Below are 27,214 nucleotides of genomic sequence, written 5' to 3'. Positions count from 1 at the left end.
GTAGAACAGGGGTGATGTACACTTAACTCCCGCAGAGTTAACGAGCATGATATATAGAACCTGTTGAATGGGACCTTGGTTTCCCGCAAAATTCGGCGTTGTAAATCCGTTAAGTGTAGTAGATTCCCGACAGCGTCGTTCAATGCCTTATTGTCGGGAACGCCTCGGGCAGCCCGTCATTACCGATCGATAATGCAAATCCGGGGAAGTCGAGAGAGCTGGGCTGAAAGAACGCGATGCCCGTGCTATGTTTTAAGTCAGAGTTAAGTAGACAAGACGTCTGTACAAGTCCCCAGCGGCCATCCACAAAACACCGGGCGATGATGTGGGTATTCTGAACGCGTTTTCAGTTGTAGTCTGCCCAGGAGATGGGAATCCTACGTTCGTATCTCACTGAGTCCCTCTTAAACTACTAAAGCGGCGTTTTTACAGCTCGTACCGGTGCTGTCACACGAAAGCCGTGAAGGCGGGTTACCACGCAATCATGGGAATGGATGTTTGGGCGAAGTTTCTTCTTCTCGCAGTGGCTACGCTGACTTTGTTTTATGGCGGTAAGCATTTATGTCTTTCCTAAGTTTGGACTCAGTATTTGTGACGTGCAGCCACTTGTTTCTGAAGACAGCCAACCGCCATCGGAAATATATTTTAAGTAGATTTGTAAGTTGCATTTAAACACTGCGGAATGGCAGAAACCAAAACACCATATTCAGTTGTCATACGACAGCAAGATCAAACTGCGTTGAGTACCAAAAAAAGTTGAAAGTTACAGCGCCATTTAGACTCCATTGTCCGAAGGGACAAAACGTATTCTTTATTTGTTGTTTATGTAAACAAAACATTGAAATACTGTTCTAACAACAATCTATGAAGTCAGATATTATGTTGATGTATGATATGATATGATGTGAGTGAAATACAATCTCACTGTATTGCACTTTACACAGACATTTGCATGGTGACAGTATGACTTGAGATACCGTTTTCTGCATCTGTTCCCATGGAAGCAACCAATGTATTATAAAACGATGCTAAAAGTACAAAACGTTGTATTTGTGTGTACGAACATGACGAAATGATACAAAAATTATCAGAATAACGTCCTATGAAGGCGATTTTTGTGTTCGGTATGCACCTTTCCAGTATAGTACAACTAGACATATAAACTTTTCCAAATCTCGGCACAAGTGGGCCATCAGCGAGAAAAAACATCAATAGTGACATTTCCGTGACATTTCGGTAAAAAAAAGTTTAATCGTACAGACTTTGCATGACATAACCGTTTACTTGTGTTTAATCATTTCGCTGGAAATGAGGGTTCTTAAATGTGAATTAAGAGTTATGTTAGCAGTGTCGCCTCATGCATAATTCCGTATCTAAAGCTAGGTGTTGCAGGGTCCCACTAATCCTCGCACTACAACGGCGTGGACGCCTTGTCCATAGTAATGAGCTTTGCATTTTCACCATTCCTATGCTTTCTAAGCCAACCTTCAAAGTTTACAAGTTGGAGAAGTTATGTCACAAATGTCAATACACCAAATACATACGTAGTGCTGAGTAGACAACACGACGAAGATGCGCGGAAGCTTATGTTGAATTTCCATTCGGGTCACGGTAAAAGTTCCTTGTGGATTAATTTAAGTTAGGAAAGGAACGGACTTCAAAATTAAATGCACTTTGCCTTCTATAGTCGACGTATGATCATCAATTTGTCTCCCCAGATCCCGCCATGTGTATAAGGTGAGATAAAAATGACATTTTATAAAAAAAATATGTCTGCATCATCGTGTCTTTGCTCATTGGGATGGTGATGTACACGTCGCGATGACATGATGTGAATATGTTGCTTTTTGACAGAGAAAGTTAAAGGTGATAAATGTTTCGGGGAAAGTTGATTTATTCCCTTGAAGCAGGCGAGTTCCAGATGTTGGGGAATATTTCTTTTCCCATCATGCATGTGCCTTTTGAAGGCATTTACGGTATTTCACACCGTAAATCTTCGCTCCAGGGTCTATGTGCACACACACAACTTTTGTTTTGGTAAACTCAAACTCTGAGAGCCGAAGTGACAAAGATTAAGGCCAAGTTAATCGATCTTCTGGATAAAGTTTGTTCTAGGTGGTAAGAGGATTAAGGGGATTTGTCAGTTTTTGTCAGCCATTAAAATTCTAACAGTAGTAAACAAATTTGCTGCTAAATTAAGCTGATAAAAACACTCGACTTCTACGCGCGGAACCAAAAGTACGCTGTATTTTGGAATAACGGGTATTCGAACTTGCTGTACAGAAAAATCAATTTTGACTTCGGGAGAAACTGCATCTCTTCATATGTGTGTTCGTTAGCTTGAAATGCTCAAATTTTTTAAAAAAACTAACCTCAGGGCTGACATGCAAGATAGACACGGTAAATTTTTGCCTGAGATTGTTGGGGTTGTTGCTATTGGCTTCTCGGCAACTCATTTCTTTGTAATGTTGAGGTTTTCGGAATCTAAGGTCCATGTCTATTCATTGTGGATTCCCACTCTTAGAATTTGCATTCGTAAAGCGGGGAGGGACATTGTTGGCGTAGAGAAAGAAACTGAAAGAAGACAACCTAGCCTTACCGATTCTATCTTGGGAATCACAAAATATCAAGGTCCGTAATGGTTGAAGTAATATGTCGTGTTGCATAGTGTCCCAGGGAAACTGGATTGTTGAGTGCATCTCTTCTCCTGAGTCATTGTGTATTCACTCAGAGTTGAATATATGAATTCTTTTTGAATAAAAAATGTCCGTGTGTGATATGCTTCTCTTAATCTATGCGATCAAATGCATTTTGGTAAACGTTAAAATTGTGTCACTTTTTCCTTCATTGTTCAAGTCAGCCAACAAGGCTGAAGTGGTATTTTGTCTACGGCATTTTCATCATCATGTCAGTGTTCCGACCAATATTACCGACTTTTTTCACATGAGGCCAGTAAGAAAATGTCATTGTTTCTCGGAATAGCCGCTTCTACTTTAGCCAATTTGGATTTTTTCCTACATGATTGCGGTAAATTCTCATTTACTGCTATTGTTTCGATTTAGGGCCTTTTTGCTTTATATATTTAAATTTACAGTTTTTGTTTCCTACATGTGAAAATGCTCAAAATTTGTTCTGTCGGTAACGCCGGTATATTTAATACCTCTATTATTGTGGACATTTTGTAAAATCTAGACTCCAGGTCATCAGTAGCGATGTAACTATTGGGAGATTTTGCTAGTTCGTCATATCAAAAAATTCGCTTCCTGTCCCTGTATCTTTGCGAAAAAAATCCGAGGAAGAATTTTTTTCTGGCTCGATGCAAATTTTTTGCGTACGGTAGCAGTTACGACGGACAGTGACTTCGCTCTTGGAATGTTGGATAAACTGACTTGCCAATATCCTCTCCGCCGCACGACTGGTACTAGAGATCACTTTCCTCCGAAGTGGCGCTTCTTTAGCGACAAACTAATAATCCACGTCTAAATGCACACGGTGTAATAAAATACTGCCTTTTCATGGTTTTAAAAAATAACTTCGATGAGAGTACGTCTGAGGCCGGTGACTGAGCCGAAAACTCACATGAAAGAAGTTAAGAAATTGACACCCTTCCAGGAAAGATACTCGTTACGGTGAGACGACAGCCTAAATGGTTTTAACATGTACATACACCATTTTAAAGCACAAACACAGTTGTTCTGTGTACTAGTTGATTCGTTGTACTCCCGCTAATGCCTTGCTTGTCGTGTTTCCCAATATTAACTTACATGTAGCTTGATGAATATCATTTGAGATGCTGATAGCGAAAGTCAGGAAGACTTTGCGAGTTCAGGACATCGACATGTGAAGCGCCCAGGAGAGCTCGCCCATTACGTGCCCTATATCTTCGTAATCTGCGTCAGTCTCGGAACGGTGTCGCTGACCGGAATATTGAAAGGCTGGGACGCTGTCCCGCTGCCCTATTCCGTGGGGAAAAGTTTGCAATCATGATGTGGTCTTTTCGAGTGTTTATTCTTGCGCAATACAAACACCACTCACAACATGAAAGGATTCTCTGACATATAAAGATAATGTTGATATATTGGTTTGAAGTATGAAAAGTTGCAGTACTGTTCAATTGAAGAACACAAAAAATAAGCCGTCGCTACCATGGCAAGAAAGAAGACGTTTTAAGTGGTCTAGGCTTCTAAAATGGGCAACAGCCAATCAGATCGCTTGTTTCATTACGGTTTGTTTGCTTCATATTGCAAAGTGCTTGTTTTAAAATACGCCGTACAGGCCTTTGAAGCTCGCTTGGATTTGAGCTCAACTATTTGTCAAACATCGACAGAACATTTTTAGACTCTTTTCAAAAAAGCTGTCAGAAGATTTCAAGAAAGTATGCCCGTCGATTTTGTCTAATAAAAGAGACAAGCGGGCCGAAGACAAGGCGCTGAATCCGATTTGTTTCGACTGCTCATGTTTAATAAAATATTTCTCAATATTAGACAAGACAAACATAGAATATATACGATGAAGTTGACACATAAATTATTTCGAGCTCTGACAAAATTGACCTACAAACGCGTATAAACATTTATGAAGTCGCTCAGGTGAGTTAATAGGGTCACTTAACCATCACATTATATACATTTATTATGCAAACAGTTAAATGACTTTGGTCACGTAGAGGGATCGTGCTTTGGTGTAGTAGATAAATTGGATTCAATAAATATAGTTATTACAGGGGCAAAAAGAAGTCTATGTCTCTCCTGCATTTGAATCTGAATTTCTTTCGCTTACATTTAATCGTTACTTAACTCCTGAAACTGTAAATTATTCACAAAAACTTTGACAGTGACCTTGGAGTTGCACCTTGCCTAACACTTGTTATACTGAAATCCTCGGTCGCTGCATTGACAGAAGAAGCGAGGCTATCTATATCTAGTTGCTGTAGTTTCCTGGCATTGTAATGAGCGAAAGCTGTGGTGAGGTTAGTCGCATGAAAAGCTATGCTGAGCAATAAATTGGTTTCTCTTTGAAAGTCGCCCCGAAAAAGATTGCTAATCAACTGAACATCGCGGCAAAATTTAAGTCGCTCAGTGTTACATCAATAAGGGGACGTCATAAACACAATGACGTACTGTATAGTTCTTAAGCAAATTATTTCTTGAAAACCATCCTAAATTTAATCATGCTCTGTGTAACATGAAATATACTGCTTTTGGGACGAAACTGTTTTATTTTGCCATCAAATAATGAAGGAATACACCTTTTAAAAACCTGTTTGCAACTTATATGAGATCTCATGCAAAGGGTTAATCTATAATATCACACATAATAAATATTTTATGACAGGTCACATCCGTGTAAAATTAGACATTAAACTTTAAAAAAAGAGTATGCTCGCCAGAATAAAGATTATTGCATCCTTGTTGCAATGTACTAGGTGCGATTTCAAAGTGAGACAGCGAGCTATTGTCTAGCTTTAGAATCAAGGCCACAAATACATTTTTTCCGATTCCGTAGGAGTAGAATTTTTTTAAAAATCAAAATAGCTTTCTACCGCCATTTGTAGTCTCGTGACAATAGAATGCCAAAACCTTGATTAATTTTAGGGTAATTTTTACAAAGTTATGTGTAAAACTGTACTTTACTGCATTACGGTAGCCATGTTATTACTATGGAAATGCAGGTTCTAAGGAAATACATCTACGTAAGTACATACATGCATCCATGCATACGTACATACGTACATACATACATACATACATACATACATACATACATACATACATACATACATACATACATACATACATACATACATACATACATACATACATACATACATACGTATAAATGGGGTAAAACATTCAGATGTTAGTAAAAAATGCAATGATTCCTCTTTGTGAAATGTTTTGTCATTGTTCGGAATCGGCAAATAACACAGACTAACAAAAGTCATTTGAAACCATTGATTCACCAACGACACTTATTTAACGAGGCTAATCAGCCCCGAAACGTATACAACAGTAAAGCCCTGTACGTAACAGAAACGTTGTGTACAGACGTGACATATAATAGAGGGTTTTTATTTCCATTAGGATTGGCATGGTAGAGGGCCGCCAGACGATGAATTGAATTTATCATCGATTCTGGCTCACACAAACGCCTTTTCTATTCAATTATGGCTTCCGGGCATGCCTTGAATTTTAGATTTTGAACTAAGTGTCGGCAAACACATCTCCGTGCCTTAAAATCATGCATCTCCGGTGTCAATATTGAATGCAATTCGTTGCTTCCATCAAAAGACGAATAAGCTCGTTATCATTGAATAGATGGCCCTTTCTTTAGGCTATTAGAAATTTTGTAGATGGAGAGATAACTCAATCTTTTAACAAGGTATTTGATTTTGCAGTCTGTAAACGGAGTTGAAAGAACTTTCACAAAGCAAGCGAGCATTCTATGGTAAATCGATAAGAGGTATTTATCCTGTTCCCTGCGGTCGTTCAAGCTCGGCTGGTAGATCTTGTCACTTTGTTGAAATGCCGAGTGGATTTTGGCTTGAAATCTACGACTGATAAAATGATACAAAATGAAAATCCTTATCATCGCGCCGCTGTCTACCTTCACAGGCTTGTTCACCTAAAATGTGCTTCGCAAACTGTAAAAATTACATTGTAGTTACTGTAACACATTTGAGGCGTTTCCCTTCCAGTTGGTTTACCTGTCACACCTTGAGTTTGAATCAATTATGCCGATCCGCCGTTCAGCAGAAACAGGCGCGAAAGCCCCCTTAACTTTCCATCGTCTGGCGGCAACATGGCGGCGTCCCCTTGCAAGTCGTCATGTCGTCTGCGACCATTTATTCAAAAGCAGACAAGTCTACCCCATTATTGTGTCTTACTTTATGACAAGTCTTAAAATCACAAATCTACGAAAATAAAGTTCGACACGGAATTTTAGATATTCCCCGCCTGAAGTGCCGTCTGTGGAAAATGTGTTTATCGGCACCATATTAAATATTGATTCTTCAATATGGACTTCCAATACTTTAGGGAGTTCTTATTTGCATAGTAAATCTCCTTGACTGTTCTAATCCCCCTAAATCCAATAATTGCGACTATTAGTCCTTTGTGTTTTTCGTATAACGTCGATATTGGACCAACATCTCTTATCGACGTCTGGTGAAGTCCTTTCGCATGTATTGACAAAACTTAGATTAATTGTCACTCGAGAATGGCAGAATGACGCTCGCCGGTATTTTTCAATCAGCGATCCCCGATCAAGATTATCGAATTTCAGACTCAAGTCCATCCACTTCGGAAGCTCAACGTCACGTTTGCCGTTGCGTACGTCAAAGGGGAGTGTTCTAGCGAGCTGTACTTGGTGATGGATTCAAAACTTGACGATTTCATCGCGTCTTTGTAGGGTCACATGTCACGATTTGGCCGAAAGATTCACTTTTCATGGCCTAATCATGGTAGAGATTACAGTATTTGCTCACCAGTTGCATGTTAGAACAGGCTCTCCAGGCGATAGGGAGTAGAGAAGTTAAGCTTACATCAGGTGCAAAAGGTCTTAAGCCTTCAAGACCATTGAAAATGGATATTACATAGACAGTCGTATTCCTTAGGGATGTCTTAAGACTTTTGCGCTGCCGTGGAGTTAAGTATGCGCTAGGATTAAAAATTCAAGAATGACTGCACTTGGTCTATCTATGAAGACGCCGCTACCCTTTTAAATAAGATCGTCGGCCTAAAGGCTGGTATTGTTGCTCAATTTCCAAAGGTATCATCGAAACACATTTGGCAAATGTTTGTTGTTTAAAGAGGGCGTATCCATTATATAAAACATGAAGAATCACAGTCATTTTGATTGATGAAATGTATCCAAACATTTGAATGTTGCTGATATGATCTCCTATCTGCATTGCTTTCATCGTAAATGGAAACTGTCGCGTCTATCAAAGAACGCGCAAATGTTGAACGATTTCTGCGTGCGGTGTGTAGAACGTTAAGACTTAAACTTCGCTCAAAGTTACAGTAAGGTAACTTGAAACCATCTCCTTTCAAAATTAAGGATAATAATCACTGGTCACCGTGCAAAATGTTATTAAAACAGTACTGGAGAAACAAATTACCAGTGACACTTGAAATTCAAAATGGCCGCCATCCTGTGTGAACTCCATCGTATCCCATCACATCACATCACATCAAAATTAGATGTACGATTTTCACAAAACTAAGTCGGCTTCAAAAATGAGCCTCAAAATGAGCCAACGCAATTACTAGACCAAAACAGTATAATCGTTAAATTTGAAAGTCTGAATATCTGTCCCCAGGGCGCATTCAACATTACAGCTACGTTGGCTACATTACATTAATTACTTTAGCTGCAACTTTTGGACCAAGGTTTTTTCCAGTACTTTTTGCTCTATTTGGAAAACACAATTTCTTCTCCTTTTTTAAAATCGTGTCGCAATGACTTTTCTTCGGCTCGTCAATAAAGTGTACATTTTGTTCAATGTCGAATGCTATTCACAATTGAATTTTATTTCCTTCATTTGTCAACAACGTTGCATATTTGAATTTTGGTTCGTTCATTTGTAAACAATAACATCGTAAGTTTGAATTTCGGTTCGTTCATTTGTCAACAATAACATCGCACGTTTGAATTTCAGTTCGTTCATTTGTCAACAATAACATCGCACGTTTGAATTTTGGTTCGTTCATTTGTCAACAATAACGTCGTAAATTTAAATTTCCGTTCGTTCACTTGTCAACAATAACGTCGCATATTTTAGTCTTAAGTCATTCTGAGACTAAGGTTCTGCATTTAAGAATACATGTTCACTGGAATGAAATGATTTTCACAGATATTGAACCTTCAACAGCTGCAAAGGCGCGTAATTCAGCGCATTGAGTTGTATGGAATTCACTTCTCCGGTAACAGTTACAACAATATCGTCTGCTGCTTTGATTAGAATACAGTATATTCGCTGACTATCACATGGGAGTCATAAAATTTGCGAGTAAGAAATATATACAGTGAAATGGTATTTAGCTAATGCTTGATGCTATCTCGCGGTGATCTAGCCAAGGTGAAAGCGAGGTTGCTTTAATTATAATAAATGTCTCAAGGTAACTTTAAGAAAGACGATTCGTCTGCCTCGTTATATCAGAAAAGGACATCTTTGAAGGACTCATTTTTCTGAAAATCCTCCCCTTTGAGTATCTGACCTTAGATGAACACCTTGTGCGTATTCAAAAGTAAAAAAATTATATCTTTTATGGTAGACCTCGCCTCGGGGACATATTCGGACTCTCAAATTTCTACAATGATTCTTTTCCGATCTACCACTTTTAGGGGCTCATTTTAAAGCTCTTGGGAAAAAAAACTTTCAACGTCTTCGTTTTTTCCCCATGGAGTTAACACGGGAATGGCAGCCATTTTGAATTTCAAATATCGCAAAATGTCGGGTAATTGTTTTCGCTAGTTCCAAACTTTGCACGGTGACACCCCCCCCCCCCCCGATTTTTATTGTAGGTTTGGTAAGAGAATGGTTCAAAATTTCATTCAGGAAAGTTTGAGCAAAAGTTTAAGGCGCATACTACCTTAAATTTAATAACAGTAATGTTTACTGTATCAGCATTAGATACTGTGATAGGCAGAGTTTATATGCCTTCAACATTTTTAATTCACTTTGTTTCAGTTTGTAAATACGTAGTCAGTAAGACAGTGAGCATAAAATACGGATGAAAGTCAAATCCCATCATTAATGTGAAAAATATTTAACAATTAGCAATATAATGAATTACTAGTATTGAATTTATTGATGAAAATAAAAGAAAATTAAAAAAATCCACACAACGGCAAAGTAAGTAATCGTGGCTTTTGAAATATTTACCAGCAGCAAGGGTATTGAGAGCAGAATTTTCTTGTAGAGAGAATGCACGTATTTTGGGCATAGTAGCATATTTTCAACGATATCACAAGACGTGAGTCAGATTTTAAAAAGAGCTTTCTTGCATAAATTTATTCGGCGCGTAAATATAAGAATGTTGGATGAAAATAGTACACCGGGTGAATCATAAAGCGAATAGGCCGTTTTGTATGTAAAACACGTACGGTATAGAGCCAGTAGTTTTTTTATTGATTCACCCCGGAATGTGCAATATTGATAAGACACGCAGCTAGGCAGGTTGAAACGTGTTTTTATACACGACTTTTTTTGTGAAAAAACACGGAAGATGTTTCCGCTAAAGAAAAGATCGACTCTAAAATCTCGACATACGTACGGTTCATTTGACAGCCTCTATGCCTGTGACACGAACCGAAACACATGGGCAAACGTTGGATAAATTTCTTTTGGTCCGAGTCATTCCCTTGTGAAAGCCGCAAGGCTGAAACGGTTTAGAAGAAAGAATTTGGATGAATGGTTGTTTTTCTCAAAAGAAATAGGTGTCTGAAAACAAACACTCTTCGTCTCAAAATCCACTTCAAAATTTCGATCGGCGATAAAATCCAATATTAACTTCGTTTCCCAGACAGATCACGGCAAAACAAGTGCTACTTGAGGGGGATTTTTTCGTATTGTGTTTTGCCTTTGATGTCGCTAAGCGTTGGCCTAATTGGCTATGCCGTTAGGTATGTTTCTTGTCCGGATCCCCCATGTTGCCCGACGGCCATATACGGAAATCAATAAAACACCGTCTCTCCTTGGCGTGTAGCTTCATCAGCCACACGGCGTGGAAAACGCCGCGTTTAGTTTGATCACTTCAAACGTGAAACGAACATCCCCCGATGGCATGACTGGCTTCCCGCTGATGTCGTAGGTTTCAACAGATCTCGTGCGTATAGTTGACGAGTTCATTGTCACGTTTCGCGCTGTGACAAACGCCTTCTTGCACGGCAATTAATATTCCCGGTCGCAGTAAACAGGCACTGCTGTTATTGTGAAGTGTCCAAGGGAAATCAGAAATAAAAGCATTCTCTTAAGGCGGAAATTAATGTTAGCCGCTGTTAAGTGACTTTGGGTGATATTTTCCTTATATTTCAAGTGTATTCCTTGTTAAATATTGTACAATCCAATTTGTCTGCTTCAACACCCGCTGCGGTATTCATCTTGCCGAACAAGCTACATATGTATGATGTCCAGTGTTATCGTTACAGGTTATCATGTGTGGAGAGTGTGAATCAAAATGATCGCACCTTTGGGATAATATTTTGAATAAATTTACACTTAGAATATGTTACCGCTCTTCGCACTGATTGTCTCTGCTACAGAGACAAATTTCCGTCTTTCCCTTGTTTTTGAAAATCGCTATTCAATTTTTTTATCATCATACTGTGACACGTAACACAGCTGACCGGCCACCCTCCCAGTACTACGTTAATATGCACCAATTCAAGAAAACGGAAATGCTTAAAATTTTTGCTAAAACTCTCGACCCTTCTTTTACCAAATCAAGAACAATAATCAGAGGTCACTGTGCAAATTTTGAAACTCTGAGAATCAAATTACTGATATTTGGAATTTATAATGGCCGCCCGCCCTGTGGTAGCTCTATGGAGGAAATCAATTTTTCGAATTTTACAAGTCTAAGCTGGTCAAAAGTTTACTAACTCCATTAGTTTCAAAACGATCACTGACAAGCGGTAGATCAGAAAAGTACAGTCCCCGAAGCTCATTCTACCTTAAGAGAAAGGTTTAGTTTGGAGCAGTTGTTTTTTGAAAATAGCTCAGAGTGACCCTAATTTTTCTTCTGTGGTCTTAAAGACGTTCAGTCCAAGTTTATTTGAGCAAAGTGAGCGCAAATAATAGGTATCGTCTGAAACTTTCATTTCGAGCCGCGTTGTACACCTTATGCAAAGTGACCCCAATTTCTCTCCCGCGACCCCAATTTTTCTTCCGTTATTTTAACAGGGTTCGGTTCGGTGTTTCCTTCAGTGAAGGACAAGCAAAATTGTGAAATGCACCTCCAAGGTGCCTACTCAACAGATTGTGATGAACTTGACGAGCGTTGTCAGACTTCGAGCCACACGCGCGGTAATGACATCGGGAGACACGGCGCCATAAAACATATGCCACCGACAAGCCACAGACACGTTGGAATAGGGCCGTAGAGACCAATAAAGTTGATACAGTTCACACATATTTGTAATAATTGCAGAACATAAAATATACGGTTTTCATTTTGGATGTTAACTCTGCCAACGACCCCTCAACCAGCGGGCATTGCTCTGTCTTTGATACGGAGTCAAAAATTTGAGATTGGAATTTGTTGTCGTTTGCCGATAATTGCTCGACAAATTTGATAAAACTTTTGACTGAACACTTGTGAGAAAGAATAAATTATTATTTTCAAGCATATCTCATTCTGCGATGAACACTCCAAAATGTTGAATCAATAATAGAGATATAGGCCCTAATAGTGCTATGTAAACTCTTTTATGAGTAAGAAGGTAACTTTATCCCGCAAGATTTTTAAAATCTTAGAAATAGGTTAACACACTTAGCGATCTCTGACTTCTTGCCTACTCCATATCGACGGAATGCCGGATGTCAAACTGTCAGTTAAAACGCCATCGGTTAAAAGTATAAGTTATATGGGATATCACGTTGAGGAAAACATATGTTTGTAATATATTAAGAATATGGAGAACAAGGAGAATATCTTAATTTGCATAATACGGGGACACCATATGCATATCTGGATGATGTGTCAACACCGGATGGTCACTTGTGAACTTAGCAAATTTGTGATGAAAATTTTACGAGCCCACATGCATCCAGTTGTTAAAGATGAATAGTTCAAATTTATAAATAGGCTAGTAGACAAATACGGTATATAGCAGAGTCGAAGTTTTGAAAAAATGGCGTTCTTCGTCATCAGCATGCGTTCCAGCTCTCTCTCTCTCTCTCTCTCTCTCTCTCTCTCTCTCTCTCTCTCCTCTCTCTCTCTCTCTCTCTCTCTCTCTCTCTCTCTCTCTCTCTCTCTCTCTCTCTCTCTCTCTCTCCATACCGAGGCACATCCATACAGGGGAGAAACTGTACCGTGGGCGATTGCATCTATTCTCAACTATAGATGGTGAATGTCAGATGATACTGAAAAATACCCGATATTTGTTTATATCCTTTGTTTTGTTACAGCGATTGAAAGGAATGAGTTGAAATAGACAGTTACACAAACATGAATAGATTAACGAAAGATATGGACATCAATACATACATCAGCAGACAGGGGCGACAGAGAACAACCTAACTGACAGACCTTCCCTCACATTGACAACCCTTTTGATTATTTCCACGCTTAATACAACCTTTCGGATACCACTTTTCGGATGCAGACCTTGCAGATTCTTTTGGTGTTTAAGAAAGGTTGCTCATATTACCAAACGTAAACGCGGAAAACTCGCATAGGCATATACAGTGTCTATGAGGATAACAACAATGGGTAAAACGTATACCCCTCCCCCGTGTGTGTCTCTCTCTGTCTCTCTCTCTTATATGCACTTATATGCACATTATAATCACATTATTTAAATATCATCATATATACATGTACCATATAATCATAATTCATATTTTTAAGATACTCATCATCCGTTTAATTATATATATGAAAAGAAAATATTTGCTTAAAGGCCAGTGTTTCGATTACTTGCATACAAATGTTACACGTACAAAAAGAATCAACACATATACTATAAAGCCTGTAGAAATATGATACAAAAATAACGTTATCTAGGGCATACTAAATCCTGATCGTTGATCGTTCAACTTTTTGCAATGACTAAAATGTCACTCCCTTGAGTTAAATATAACCATTTTGGACAGAAAAAGAGAACGTATAAAAATTGCTCGCCGCTCGCGGCACTGGAGATCTGTGACCAAATGGAAGCTTCTGAAAATACGGTTGGTGTGCACAGTCGCACCACCTGTTTAACTAATTGCAGAGTTCGCTTTAAACATGAAAGCTGAACTTGCTTATGACGTTTGGCCACTTTTAATGTTCCTCGCATGGCACTTAAAGTAAAATATTATTAGGTCCCGTTTCCTTGATCAAGAACGGTTTTCTTTCACCCCTTTCTGGATATATTTCCAACGTCATAACTTTACAGTATTTTGACTGAAATAGTGCGTGTTCTACCATTTTTGCATCTTTTGAAGAACAGTTGCTGCAAATTGCACTGCAAAAATAAATCAACGCACGATCTCGGTTTTTCTCTCAATCAACAAGAAAGACACTGACCTGAATTGAATTGAAAAGCTGTTACATTATCCGCCAACTAACCACGGTAACACGTACAATTGATATAAGAAAAAGAAAGAAACTCAGCGACACTCAAGTTAGTGTCGCCATTGCTCCCTGGACTGACTTCAGATATACTGTTCAAATCACGTACAAAAGCATTTGACTGGCAGACGACCAACGAGCTAGGTCAAAGCGCGAAGAACAATAGAGACAGGTGAAAGGAACAAGATGGGATTATACACCCCTCCCTCCCTCCCTCCCTCCCTCCCTCCCTCCCCTCCCTCTCTCTCTCTCTCTCTCTCTCTCTCTCTCTCTCTTCTCTCTCTCTCTCTCTCTCTCTCTCTCTCTCTCTCTCTCTCTCTCTCTCTCTCCTCTCTCTCTCTCTCTCTCTCTCTCAAATTGTTTAATACCGATGCAAACAGCTAGTCAAGTTACGACTAACTACATTTTGCTGTATTGAAAAAGTTGCATTTAGGTTGTGGGTTCTTTTAGATGTCAATTGACACTTTTCTGGTATCTGATAGGATTACACTTCACAAATCTCAAGCAAAATTCACACCACTGATACACCTTTTAATTAATTTTATGCTGATATTTATAGTACACTATTATAGCAAATGATAGCTTGTCTCTGGTTCAGATTCTGTTTGCCTTTTACTTCCACCTAACCTTCCCTACTTTGGGATTGTGAAAGCTAAGTTGACAACATTGTGAAATTTCTTTAAGGAAAGCTTTCCCAGCTGAATCCCAACAGACCCAATACCGTTAAAACCCATCGAAGGTCATAGCGCCTTAAGTATGTGAGAAGATGCCCGAAAGCAACCTATTGTGGCATTTCTCTAAATTATTCATTACGATTGTACAGTGGCTAGAAACCCACCAATTATCACAAAGCTATAAATATTCACCTTTAGAGAGACATACACATAATGCTCAGCATTATGCACAGCAAATGTAAACAGGGCAGCTAACAATGCCCGCAACAAACGAACTTGGCAAATACACCTGGCCAAAGGTTGAAGAATACATGTAATACAAAGTGGGTTTGCTAGATCCCCTTCAGTTTGTTGCTGGATGAAACGTTTGAGTACTCAAAGCAGCAGTCCCTGGTCCTCGCATAAGTTCTTTTTGACACCTTGTACTTCCTTTGAAGTTTCATCAAGATAATCAAGTTTACACCAAGAAACAAAGTTTGCCTTTAACTGATCAAACACTGTGTTGTTCTATTGCGAATCATCAAAGTTTTCTTGGGGCTTTAAAAAATTTAATATATATTATATATATATATATATATATATATATATATATATATATATATATATATATATATATATATATATATATATATATATATATATATATATATATATATATATATATATATATATATATATATATATATATATATATAAAAGAGGCAATTTTCACGTGTTAGGGCGATAATTTTTTACGGGCCCAGCTGATCACACCTTCCGGACGCGAGACTGGCCCGGTCCAGGTCAAAACCGAATCGCTCTCGGTGACTTAATATCAATCTCAATAGGATACGAATTTGAGTTTAATATGCTCGCTCATTTGTAAAAGGTAAAACGTCTTCGCTGGTAGCGATGTAGGTCCTGGCAAAGCGTGAGTAATAAGCCATTTTGAACAGATGGCAAGGATTGGCAAGCCTCGCCCGCACTTTCCTACGGTCGCAAATTGCAATAACGAACTCAACAGAAAAATGGAACAAACTGGCGGCAAGGGCAAAAGCAAGCAAAGTAGCCTATATTGCTATAGAATTTGATTAAATTAACCTTCTCCAAAGAGCGACTGTCGATATTTCTCGAGACATACTGCAGAGAAACCTCATAAACGTTCTTGGCGGAAAATCGCTTATTAAAAATATCTCAACATGACAAACGGGTGGTATACAGCGCAGATGGCAGTTACACGCTTCAGATTTGCAAAATAGAATTTGCCCTGTTAAATATTCTACATGAACAGAATGGCTGTAACCTAATTCTGAACCATTACAAGATTATTTTCAACCATGCTTCGTCGAGTAACCGTGAATCTCATTAAATATGTGGTTGAGTTCCTGCTTTCCACACGGGGAAAGCAGGCAAATTACAGACAATGTAAAATTATTTTTATCGTCATGCCATTTTGTTGAACCTTAGCTGCGTGCATCATACTTACCCCGCGGTCTTATTTCTTCTTTTTTCTGTCTTTTCAGGTGTGGTAAGTTCCGAGATTGAGAACCGGTTACACAGCGAGCTTTTCAGAACCTACAACAAGTACGTCCGCCCCGTTCAGAACCACAGCGAAAGCGTGTTGATCCAGTTCGGCCTGTCTATAAACCAGCTACTGGATGTGGTACGTGAAACTAACAAGATCTCTGCCGCGAGTCAACCGTATATAAACCCGCGCGTTCATAACCCGTCCAGCTTGCGGGACTATTTAAAGTTATCATGTATCTATGTAATTCGAGCACCACACGACCTGCTTACACCCACGTCCCGGGGTTAATTTGTACAAATACATGGTAGACTCCAAATCAGTTCTACGGGCAGGAGTTTTGATGTTCAATTTGCAATTATTGTATACAGAACCGTCTTTTCAAAAGCAGCCGCCAAATTTTGTGTTTACTCGTGAGATGACAACAAAATGGAGTCGACGTACGCTCAAGTGACATTACATGACATCACAAGCACTTCAGTGCAGTGTATATCACTGTGTATGCTGCTGAATGAAACAATATTTTAGGACAAAAACACTTTTTACAAATGAAACACCACACATTGGTGTGCTCGTTGTCTCTGTACGTAAAATGTTTTGTGGTTGGTTTAAGAACCTCTAGAGGCTCTGATCGAGCATGAGATTGACTGTACACAACGATAAACAAATCATGTATGGCTTTCGTACTGAAGATGTCCTGGCGCATGCCGTAAGTCTTAAAGGCCTCATTTCGACCTAGTATGTGTGACTACCTTGCATATACGCCTAACTTGGTGTCAGTCTTGAAAAGCCTTGAAAACAAACTTTCTGTGCTCCGTCTCCGTGAAATTATCCTGGAACTGCAGTGCCTGTAACATCGCCAACAGGAAAGTGTACGCTATTTTCTTATGTAATATTGTTTTCGAGATTTCTTTAATAAAGGGGTTATTACTGTTTACGATGGCGATAGGATTTATTAGGAACAAAGTAACTTAATAATTTGCATTCCAACACGACCTTTTGTTTTCATTTTTTCCAGAACGAGAAAGATCAAAGTATTTCCACACACGTTTGGTTGAACCAGGTGAGGGCAACTGCAAAGTGTATAGGTACTGCGTATATATGTTTTATTACCAGTGAACAACAATCCACTTATTCCATTGGGATATGCTGTAGTTATCACCGAAGGGTTTCCACATCTGGGAACCCAGTAATAGCTAGCGAAGTAAAACACTCGCCCACTGGGTCCTAAGCCTAACCTATGAAGCTATGATATTGCTCCCCCGATACATACGTGAGTCCATAGGCCGATAATTGCGGCGGTATTTTTTTCTATGATTGCAAAAGTGCTGGAAAGTCTAATAACTTTTTAGTGGATTCAATTTCTTTGTGAGATTGACCATCTCTCTCTCTCTCTCTCTCTCTCTCTCTCTCTCTCTCTCTCTCTCTCTCTCTCTCTCTCTCTCTCTCTCTCTCTCTCTCTCTCCTTAATGTTCCTCATATCTTGAGCGCAACAATTACTCTCAAAACCATCTGAGGCTTCCGTACACTATTTTCAATTCGTCTCAGGTATTCCGTTGAAATATTCTCAGCGATATAATCTGCTCCTTTCATTCATATTTTATGATCGCGTGCCATTCCTTGACGCTATCATCCATACAACTCTGGTGCCTTGGCAAATGAAATTACCATGGTCCTTTCATTCTTACCAGATTTGGAGAGACTATCGTTTAACATGGAATCCCCGCGACAACCAGGGTATCGATTACGTCATAGTTCCATCAACGTGGCTCTGGTATCCAGACATGGTGAATGATAACAGGTATGAAAGCATGCATGCATTAATAGGCAAGACACTTACATGCATGAATGCATACATACATACATACATACATACATACATACATACATACATACATACATACATACATACATACATACATACATACATACATACATACATACATACATACATACATACATACATACATACATACATACATACAATTTTGTTTTCTCAGTATTTACAAGGGGTCGTAGCATTAATATCAGTCTGTATGTTCGTCGGTGTTATTGTTTTCATAAAGTTAAAATGTACCCTTCTCTCTAGAGCTCAAGTCAATTTTATTCTGATGTTCCTTGTACGCCATGAATAAAGCTAGAACGGTATAGGCATCGGTTTCCTTTGAGTGATTGTTCAGAACGTCTGATGGGAGCTGTATATTCGGATGCAAGTGTATATGCATGCATAAAACATTTAAATGAACGCATGCATTATTTAATTGTTTGCGACATGTGATATAAAGAAATCCCTTCGTTTGTGAGACAACAGAGTAACAATCGCCCTTGAGGGCCTACCATTCGATCTCTAAAAATGGTCTCAGTGCGAAAAGATGTTTGGCAATCTCGAGCAAGTTAATGAGTTTAAAGTACGTTAATTTGATTTTAAAGTAAACTTATGTGTTCGAGGTGAACGCACACAGTGAACTAATGTGTTCAATTTGATCGGAGTCTGGAATATATAAGCGTATACTTGGTGTAATCTTGATGTCTATGACCTAAAGATTTGCATAGTGACCCCAATATCGTTATATCATTGGCAGGCCATTAGCTTGAATGATCGAAAGTGATACTATCAGAAATTAACCGTCTGCAAGTTGGTGTACCAGATAAATATAAAGCGGGAAAGCAGCTTTCGCGGGAAAGCTACACGTACAAAGCCACCCGACACGATATGAGACAAAAGATAACCAAAGTGGCGCCACGTGAAGTAGTTTCTGTACATGTGTACAAAACTATGGGCTGATAAGGCGCTTATAGTCTGAGCAAAAGATATGAATAATCACGAAATATGAATTAATATTGATAAAATCAGTTTGGTATTTGATCCGGGCTGACTTTCCCTTCAGCTATGCAGTTACACGTAAAGTCACTGAATGCCCGTGGTAGCAATTAACAAGCCGTTTACGGCACGGCGTGTCCAATATAGTATATTTGTATACACTTATATCTTTACGCACGTGATCAAACCTTGTTGAACCCGTTCCGTGATTTTCCAGTGTTGTAGAACGGAAAGAACGGTCATCTCTGATCAAATATCAAACTAACTGCATAAATAATATTTAGATTTCGTGATTATTTACGTATTTTGAATTGACTATAAATGCCTTGTCCGCCTGTGCATTTTCAGTGAAAACTGATATTGGATATGCTGAAAGTACTATTTGAGTGAAATGCATTACTTTGAAGAGCAAAACAAAACTGTGTGACCTGCACTTGTATTTAAGTTTTACCAAACTACAGCATGTGGTGAAATATGTACAGAAAGCGACCACAATTATTTTAGGATATGTTCCAGATGCTTGCACTGTGCAACACCTACGCATACATGCATTTCGTGAGGACAGTGCGCAAGGCAGAAAAAAATACATTCGTCATCGAAAGACGTCCTTCGCCTGTGGCGGCGATATATTAATACCCAAATCTAACATATGGGGATGGATTATCTTCCGTTGTTGTGAGAAAGAGTTCCTAAGAATGGGATGAATAGTTTTTAATTGTCCATAGGGCACCGTGTCGTAAGTTTCAGGTTGCGGCGCCGATATACAGTTTGATATACAATTTGAATGTTTTTTTCGCATAAGTGGTGATTATGTTCATTGAAATGACGAGCTAAATTGTCCGTTTTGCAGTTATAACCACCTTCCATATTTCGAAACGCTCTGTATGTCCCAAAAACAGAAAGATCAAGTCATGTGGTGGGTCTCTGCAAACTCACCCCGACCCCACGGTGGCCAGTGGAGTATTCATACACGACTAGGTTTTTTTAAGTTTGTTAGTCCAGTCAAAATAGGGTTAGACCAACCACAAATTGCAGCAGAATTGTTTTCTTCAGAATTCATTTTGGAGAGGTACCCAGAACAGCATACGAATGGAAGACTCCAGAATAGGCATAAACGTTCTTTACAAAATACAGTATATTTATGTAGTATTTTAACACATTCAGGTGCCCTACAAACCTATTAAAATCGAATTTCAGTGTTAAATGGGCCGTTATATAGGTTTATAGCATATTTTTCATATTTTAAAAATAAACGTCCAAGGACTTCAGTTCCTTTTTGATAGATTCCTAGTGCTAAAAATATACCAGAACCTTACTCATATTAGAAACTGTTAAGCAATGGGGCACTGATTAGGCAGCCATGTTGGATTTATGCAAATTATCAAAGTTCCTATGTTAAGCATTATATCTCCAAAATGATTCCCTGTGCCAAATTAGTAATGTTAGACATAAAATCACTTATTTTAGATTGTTTAACATGTGATATGGCCATAATGTTATTTTGTCAGGTAGCTTGCAGCCATATTTGATTTATGCAAATTAGACATATTTCCCCGAGGCACAGTCGAGTAAACTTTTAATATGTTGTTCTGGGTACCTCTCTAAAATGAATTCTGAAGAAAAAAAAATCTGCTGCAATTTGTGGTGGGTTGGGTGCCAAAATGTCGTAGATTGACTGGACTATATACGCTCTTGTCAATTGAGTCGCCTTTTTCTGTTCTTGTTCCGGTTCCTCACCAGAGGGTGGAGTGACCGTGGTTAAACATAGATACCTATTGATTTCGCCAATATATCTTACAGTGTCCATGGAACCCCAGATTTACCAGTCTCGAAGTTTGCGACGATTCTCCACAACGGCACGGTGTGGATCACGCCACCGGCGACGCTGGACAGCCAGTGCGACATGGACGTAGCGTACTTCCCCTTCGACCAGCAGACGTGTATGCTCTCTTTCGGTCCATGGGAGTACACCAGCGAACGAGTACACTTGGAGCCAATGGACAAATATGTCGTCAGGGAGAAGTTTGTCGACAATGTTGAGTGGGAGCTATCCGAAACCAGCGTCCGCACCGTCGACGAAGAACTTGAATGTTGCCCCGGGGAAGTTTATAGCGTCGTGATCTACACCCTCTTGCTTCGCCGCCGTCCGCTGTACTACCTGGTCAACGTAATATTTCCTTGTTTTCTGTTTTCAGTCATCACGAGCTTGGTTTTCTGCGTTCCGCCTGATTTCCACGAAAAAATTACTCTCAGCGTGTCTGCGTTACTCGCCTTATCGCTGCTCAGCTTGACGGTGGCCGAAGTGGTGCCGCCGACCTCAGAAACGACGCCGCTGATCTGTCGGTACCTGGCGTTCAACATGATGATGGTGACGGTGTCGCTCATCTTGACAGTGGTCGTCCTGAACATTCACCGGGGTCCGTATAGATCGCGCCCGGTACCCCTGTCGGTCAGGAGAAAACTCTTGTACACTCTGCCCCGGATATTGTGCATGCAGGAATACGAAGGAATTAGAAGGATACGGAAAATCCCGCGTTTCAGGAACAGTTACACGAGCTACGGCTATCGCATCGCCAGGGAGAATTCGTACCACCAACGCCCCAAAAAGGACAAACCAGACGGCGGCATTGAAAGTGGGAACGACCTTTCCAACAGTCGTCCGAACGCGTCGCCAGATAAGACTTCGCTGAATAAGAGCGGCTCACAAAATGAAATCACGATCCTTGACGACACGACGCCGATAATAGGGAGTAATGATGAACGAAGGGAAAATAAGTACTGGTCCGAGTTTGAGAAATGCATTACCTCAAATTTAAGATTCATCGCCGACAAAATAAAGGATAAAGACAAAGAGATTGAAGTAAGGGTTCTTTCGTTCAGCTCACATACTTAGTTCCACACATGTGGTGAATTCTCTGTCATCAAGGGAGGGGGAGGGCTTGGAAGATTTTGGGGGAAAAAACTTTGCTTCGTTTTGACAAAGCTCAAATTAGCATTGACAGAACAAATATCAGGAAGATTTTTGCCTTGGATAGAAAAGGAGAAAAGAAGTTAAGGTAGTATGCGCCTCGAAAGTCAAAGACTTAAACTTTTGCTCAAACTTTCCTTAATGAATCCTCCAACCACTCTCTTTCCAAATCAAGAATAAAAATCGGCGGTCATCGTGCAAATTTTGGTAAAAGAGAAACAAATAACACAAGATTTACCAATATTTAAAATTCAAAATGGCCGCCATCCCTCTGTCAACTTTATGGAGAAAAATTTAATTTTCGAATTTAGAAAAACTAAGCTGATGAAAAGTTTTCTTACACCAAGAGCTTTAAGATGAACCCTCACAAGTGGTATATCAGAAAAGAATTGTAAAATTTTGAGCGTCCGAATATTTGTCCCAAAGGCGTATTCTACCTTAACAGTAAACTATTCGTCGTCAAGGGCCAAGATATGAAAACGCTTGTCAAAAAGTCAACCAATCTTCCAAACCATTAACCCTTTTCGCTAAGCTCTTCTGTGTTTTCAAAGTGAAGCTCCGTTCACGCTCACGCGACTAAGGCTATCTGAATTTCATAATGACGAGACAACGACGACTACTACTACGATGATGATGATGATGATGATGATGATGATGATGATGATGATGATGATGATGATGATGATGATGATGATGATGATGATGATGATGATGGTACTAGTGATAATGACAAGGAAAGTTTCAAACGCAGTAACAAATTCTTTATCCTGTTATTGATATCTTTGTTTTAATTTTACAGCTGAAATCGGAGTGGAAATACGCAGCCAGAGTCATCGACCGACTGTTTCTTGTTATCTTCATCATGGGTGATATGGCTGGTATCGGCACGATCATCCTCACTGCGCCCGGTGTATTTACAGTATGACGACCACAGATGTACGGGGGAGGCTCTCCTATCATCCAGACATTGGCCAATCAGGATTAACTCATCTCCGTGATGAATTGGTTGGGGAGGGGGGGTCACCAGTCAAACACATATATATGGGTTTTCTTGCCATAAAGTTTATATGTTGCTACTTTTTCAAAATTATTTATCAGACCAAATACACTGTTATCAGAGGAAAGAACAGTTTACAGAGTACATGTCGATTTATTCGCAACTACACTATGCAAACGTCGCGGTTACTGCATGATCGTTCAAATTACCTTCGTGATACTCTATCACCATTCAGGTTTTGCTTTGAAAAAGTCTTTCTAAAACCTGTCAGTATAGTAAACTCCCAGAAACCTATTTCAGCGATTTATCGTCTTAGATAAATAGGGGGGGGTTCCAAATCACAATTTCGTCGTCGGACTTTGGAACCTCCAAACATTCTTTCAGGGGAGGGTCGCCATGCGCGTTTCATTAATCTGCGGTCAATTTCTAACTCCGGCAAATTATATCTCGCGGCGAGAAGTGGCAAGGTAGTTGCCAAGTGTGGGCTTCCCGCTGTTACCGTTGACAACACACAACTCATGACATTTCCAACCAAAGCGAGATTGAAATATTAAATTGGATTATTGAGGTCCGCGGGTCTGTAGGAGTGTAAGCCGATAAAATCATTTTCCCGAAGCAAATTCTGATTGGATGAGTTTCATCAGTTACTCCTGCAGATGTTAGGTTTATTTGTAAATTTCTAAATGACAAGCAGGGCTTGAAATTAACTTTTTCCCCTGGTAGTCCACTTGGGCTACCATTTTCTTAAGTTGGTAGTCCAGTGACAATGGCTGGTAGCCCATGCATATTTTAGTTCAGGGATATCTTTTTTCTTTGATCAGACAAGAAAAGGCTATTTCTCTAGATTCTGTCCATAAAGTGAATTTTCTAGTAATTTGATGTGAATATTGCACACTTTTAATACCCAACTTGAAGGAATCAGGTATAATGGACGATAGGGATACTCAAAAGTTTGGTGACCTATTTGAAAACCCCTGTCACTCTCAGATTTGCATGCAAATTTTGATAGTAGTCATGACAACGATACGACCTTCTCATCCCAGCACTGAGACATACTGTAGTAGGCTAAAAATAGACCATGGTCTTTCTGTAGGGAGGAGGCATAATTTCCGTGTAATTGTGATTGATACATTATGATCAAAATGCAACGAAAATGCGTTTTCATTGGCCATCATTTCCTGTGCCTGTCATTCAAGTCAGTCAGTTCAGATATTGAAACTTTGTTGCAAAGTTCTACCCATGGCCGGTCGTCTTCGTAAGTTGCATAACAAAGTCATAGTATGGCCTTTCTGTGTCCAGCTGGGTTTGACTGCATTAAGCCGGCTCGTTCCAAAGTGACTGACCGGACTTTGGCATGCCAAGTATGTCCCAGGCTTTGGTAGTCCGTGTCGGCTACCATTTCATGGCTTTAGAGAAAAGTTGGAAGTCTGATGTGGACACGGGACTACCGCTAATTTCGAGCCCTGACAGGTGTGTCGTGGAACCATGTATGCTCAGCCTCTCAAAACGCACAGGTGTCTTCCCGGGGGAGCAGATTACTTGATGCAATATGTTGCATTTCAGCCGATATCCTTGAGCTGTCGGGACATATATTTTCTTTTCTTCATGTCTTTTGAACACTTCTTTGTCGTTTTGAAAATCTGGAGAGGCAGCAACGAGGCGTATATAATCGACACACTCTAACGAGCAATAATGTATCTTCTGTGAAGGATTTGACAGTGATGCACAAACTTTTGATTTCTCTCTTGAAATGGGAACTCCTACGACAATGAAATTAATCGACACTAATCGGTTGGGATAGGGGAAATTGATGTTTCGGGATGATATTTTCATGCTTTTGTAAAATCATGTATTTTTAATCGCTCGAATAAAATGGCCGTTTTAAAAAAAAAGCGATTATGAGGATTAAGAAGAAATAAAGAATTCATTCCTAAGGAAATACGCAAGCGTTTGATGTACGACAGGTCGAATAAATTCTGACAAATCCGTTGAGTTAAATGGTTTAATATTTTACACTACAGCTCGACGATAATTACGGTTCAAAGAATCATGTATATCATAAATGAAAGCTTAGAGAATCAAATCGGATCAGCGATGTTTTCTGACAGTATTTGTCCGCAAACGACGATCGACTTGAGATGTATTTTGTATCGTTGGACGAATTTTCTCATGACAGGTTCTTTTGTGGAACTTTATGCAAAATGCGTGAAGTTGGATTGCACAGCGCAAATCGAAAACATTAATTTTCGATCTTACAATGGCTTGAAGAGGGAAGATTTAGCATGCAGAGCTGCAAATTCATCGTTCTATTTATAGATTTCTTGCGGTAAAAGGGGACAGAGATCTAAAGAGAGTGACGTGTTGAACCGGGCATGTTCTTATTGTTTTCTTGTTTGTATTTGTTGTTATTTATGTTTAGACCGTCGCCATGTAGCTGGGGATTGCCCCTGCCTATCCCATGCAAGAAATGGTCGCTTCCATCCGCGGCTAGTATACCTAACAGGTATACTTGTCCCAGCTTCAATACTCTGTCATCGTGACGCGAGATTATCATGGATTTTTCCAGGTTTTTACTCTACATGATGAACGGGACAACACTGCAGAACAATAAATTTGACAAGATCGACATTCAGAAGTATTCTTTGAGATACGTTGAAACCAAATATAGAAGAGTTACATTCAAAAAAAGATCATGATTGTGAACATTAAGCAGTGTTACACTAATTATTCACCAGATGCGTCCAGACAAGAAAGAAGCGAAACGTGGTGAATGGTATCTCGTAGATGTGTATTCTTCTGTAAACTTGCTAAAACAAAATGTGGAAGGTAATGCCAGGTCTGGGCATATACCAAGGCAGTCATTCCCATTCCTGGAAAGTCCCTTACTGCGTAAATAAAACGACAAAGCCAAGTTTTCTTGTCTTTTCCCCTATATTACTAAACTCTTCCACCCCCGCCCGTTCCCTACAGACAGGGCCACACTCAACGTTGATAACATTGAGTTTTGTGGCGAATTGTGGCGAAAACGTTAAATAACTTATATACAAATCCAGCCACGGACTCAAACAATGTCGACCATGACTAATTATTTTAGGGCAAAAAGATCCTCGCCATAACACTGGGAAATTTGTGCCATCGTTTATATTTTTGACCCATTCTGTCTGTGATCTGACTGAATGTGTGTTACGACAACCTGTAGGTTTCACATGTAACTTTCTGAAAGATAAGATTTCACCTTAAGAAGACAAATTTCTCATTTAAAACATTCATATCCCCCTTAGGAGGTGACAAAGACGGTGATTATGATCATTTCACGGTGCAAATGCGGTAAACCGACCGTCACGAGTCTCTTCAATATTTACTGGTTCTGGATGGAAAGTCACTCTCATCACAAACAAAAAAGTGTTTCAAGACCTTCAGTTGATTCTTTGGGCTATTGGAGCGTAATCGGGAAATTTTATTGCTTATGTCACCTTACAGAATGGCAACCTCATATTTCTGCAAAAAGGCGTGTAACTGTTATCTCATCAATGCTAGAGTTTATTCAAACTTAGGTCTCCCTGCTAGGCTAGTACCGACTTATGTTTTAACTCGTCTTAATACAATCATGCCTACTTCTAAGTTCGCTCTTCTTATTTCCGATCAAACATTACACGAGTCACGAGTTCAACCCCGATTCCCCATAAACAGGTCCAAAATCACCATTGATAAATTAAAAAGTGATTTTGGGTCAAACCGTGGTAGTGAAAGGGTTACAGCGCACAATCTAGAATATATAACCTATTGAGAAATATAGCCCCCTCTATGATATTTAAATGTTTTAAAGAAAATCCAACAAAATTTATTCAAAAGTACGATGTGGCAGTCGTCGTCGTAATTGAAACATACCTGAACGAGATTAATATCTTTAGACCCAGTGGATGTGCCAAATTTGAAAACTATCGGGCGAACGACGGGCAGTCTCACAG

The 27,214-nt window shown here is 39.4% G+C and overlaps 2 protein-coding genes across 2 annotated transcripts in view; one reads left to right on the top strand and one right to left on the bottom strand.

Moving 5' to 3' along the window:
* LOC139120215 (neuronal acetylcholine receptor subunit alpha-3-like) overlaps window positions 1-16,562 on the bottom strand; it is a 69,385-nt gene extending 52,823 nt beyond the window's left edge. The window contains exon 1 of the mRNA XM_070684415.1: window positions 16,422-16,562. The gene's annotated coding sequence lies outside the window, so the exon portion shown is untranslated. The remainder of the gene's footprint in view (window positions 1-16,421) is intronic.
* LOC139120214 (acetylcholine receptor subunit alpha-like) lies at window positions 194-25,554 on the top strand. The gene is made up of 6 exons (XM_070684413.1): window positions 194-551; window positions 16,459-16,598; window positions 17,479-17,523; window positions 18,152-18,261; window positions 21,082-22,141; window positions 23,049-25,554. The coding sequence occupies exons 1-6, from the start codon at window positions 485-487 to the stop codon at window positions 23,172-23,174; spliced, it is 1,548 nt and encodes a 515-aa protein (XP_070540514.1). The 5' UTR covers window positions 194-484; the 3' UTR covers window positions 23,175-25,554.
* The last annotated feature ends 1,660 nt before the right edge of the window (window positions 25,555-27,214 follow it).

The sequence above is a fragment of the Ptychodera flava genome, chromosome 20 (genome assembly GCF_041260155.1).
Source record: "Ptychodera flava strain L36383 chromosome 20, AS_Pfla_20210202, whole genome shotgun sequence".
NCBI classification, from domain to species: Eukaryota; Metazoa; Hemichordata; class Enteropneusta; family Ptychoderidae; genus Ptychodera; species Ptychodera flava.
This window is presented reverse-complemented; position numbering and strand designations above follow the sequence as displayed.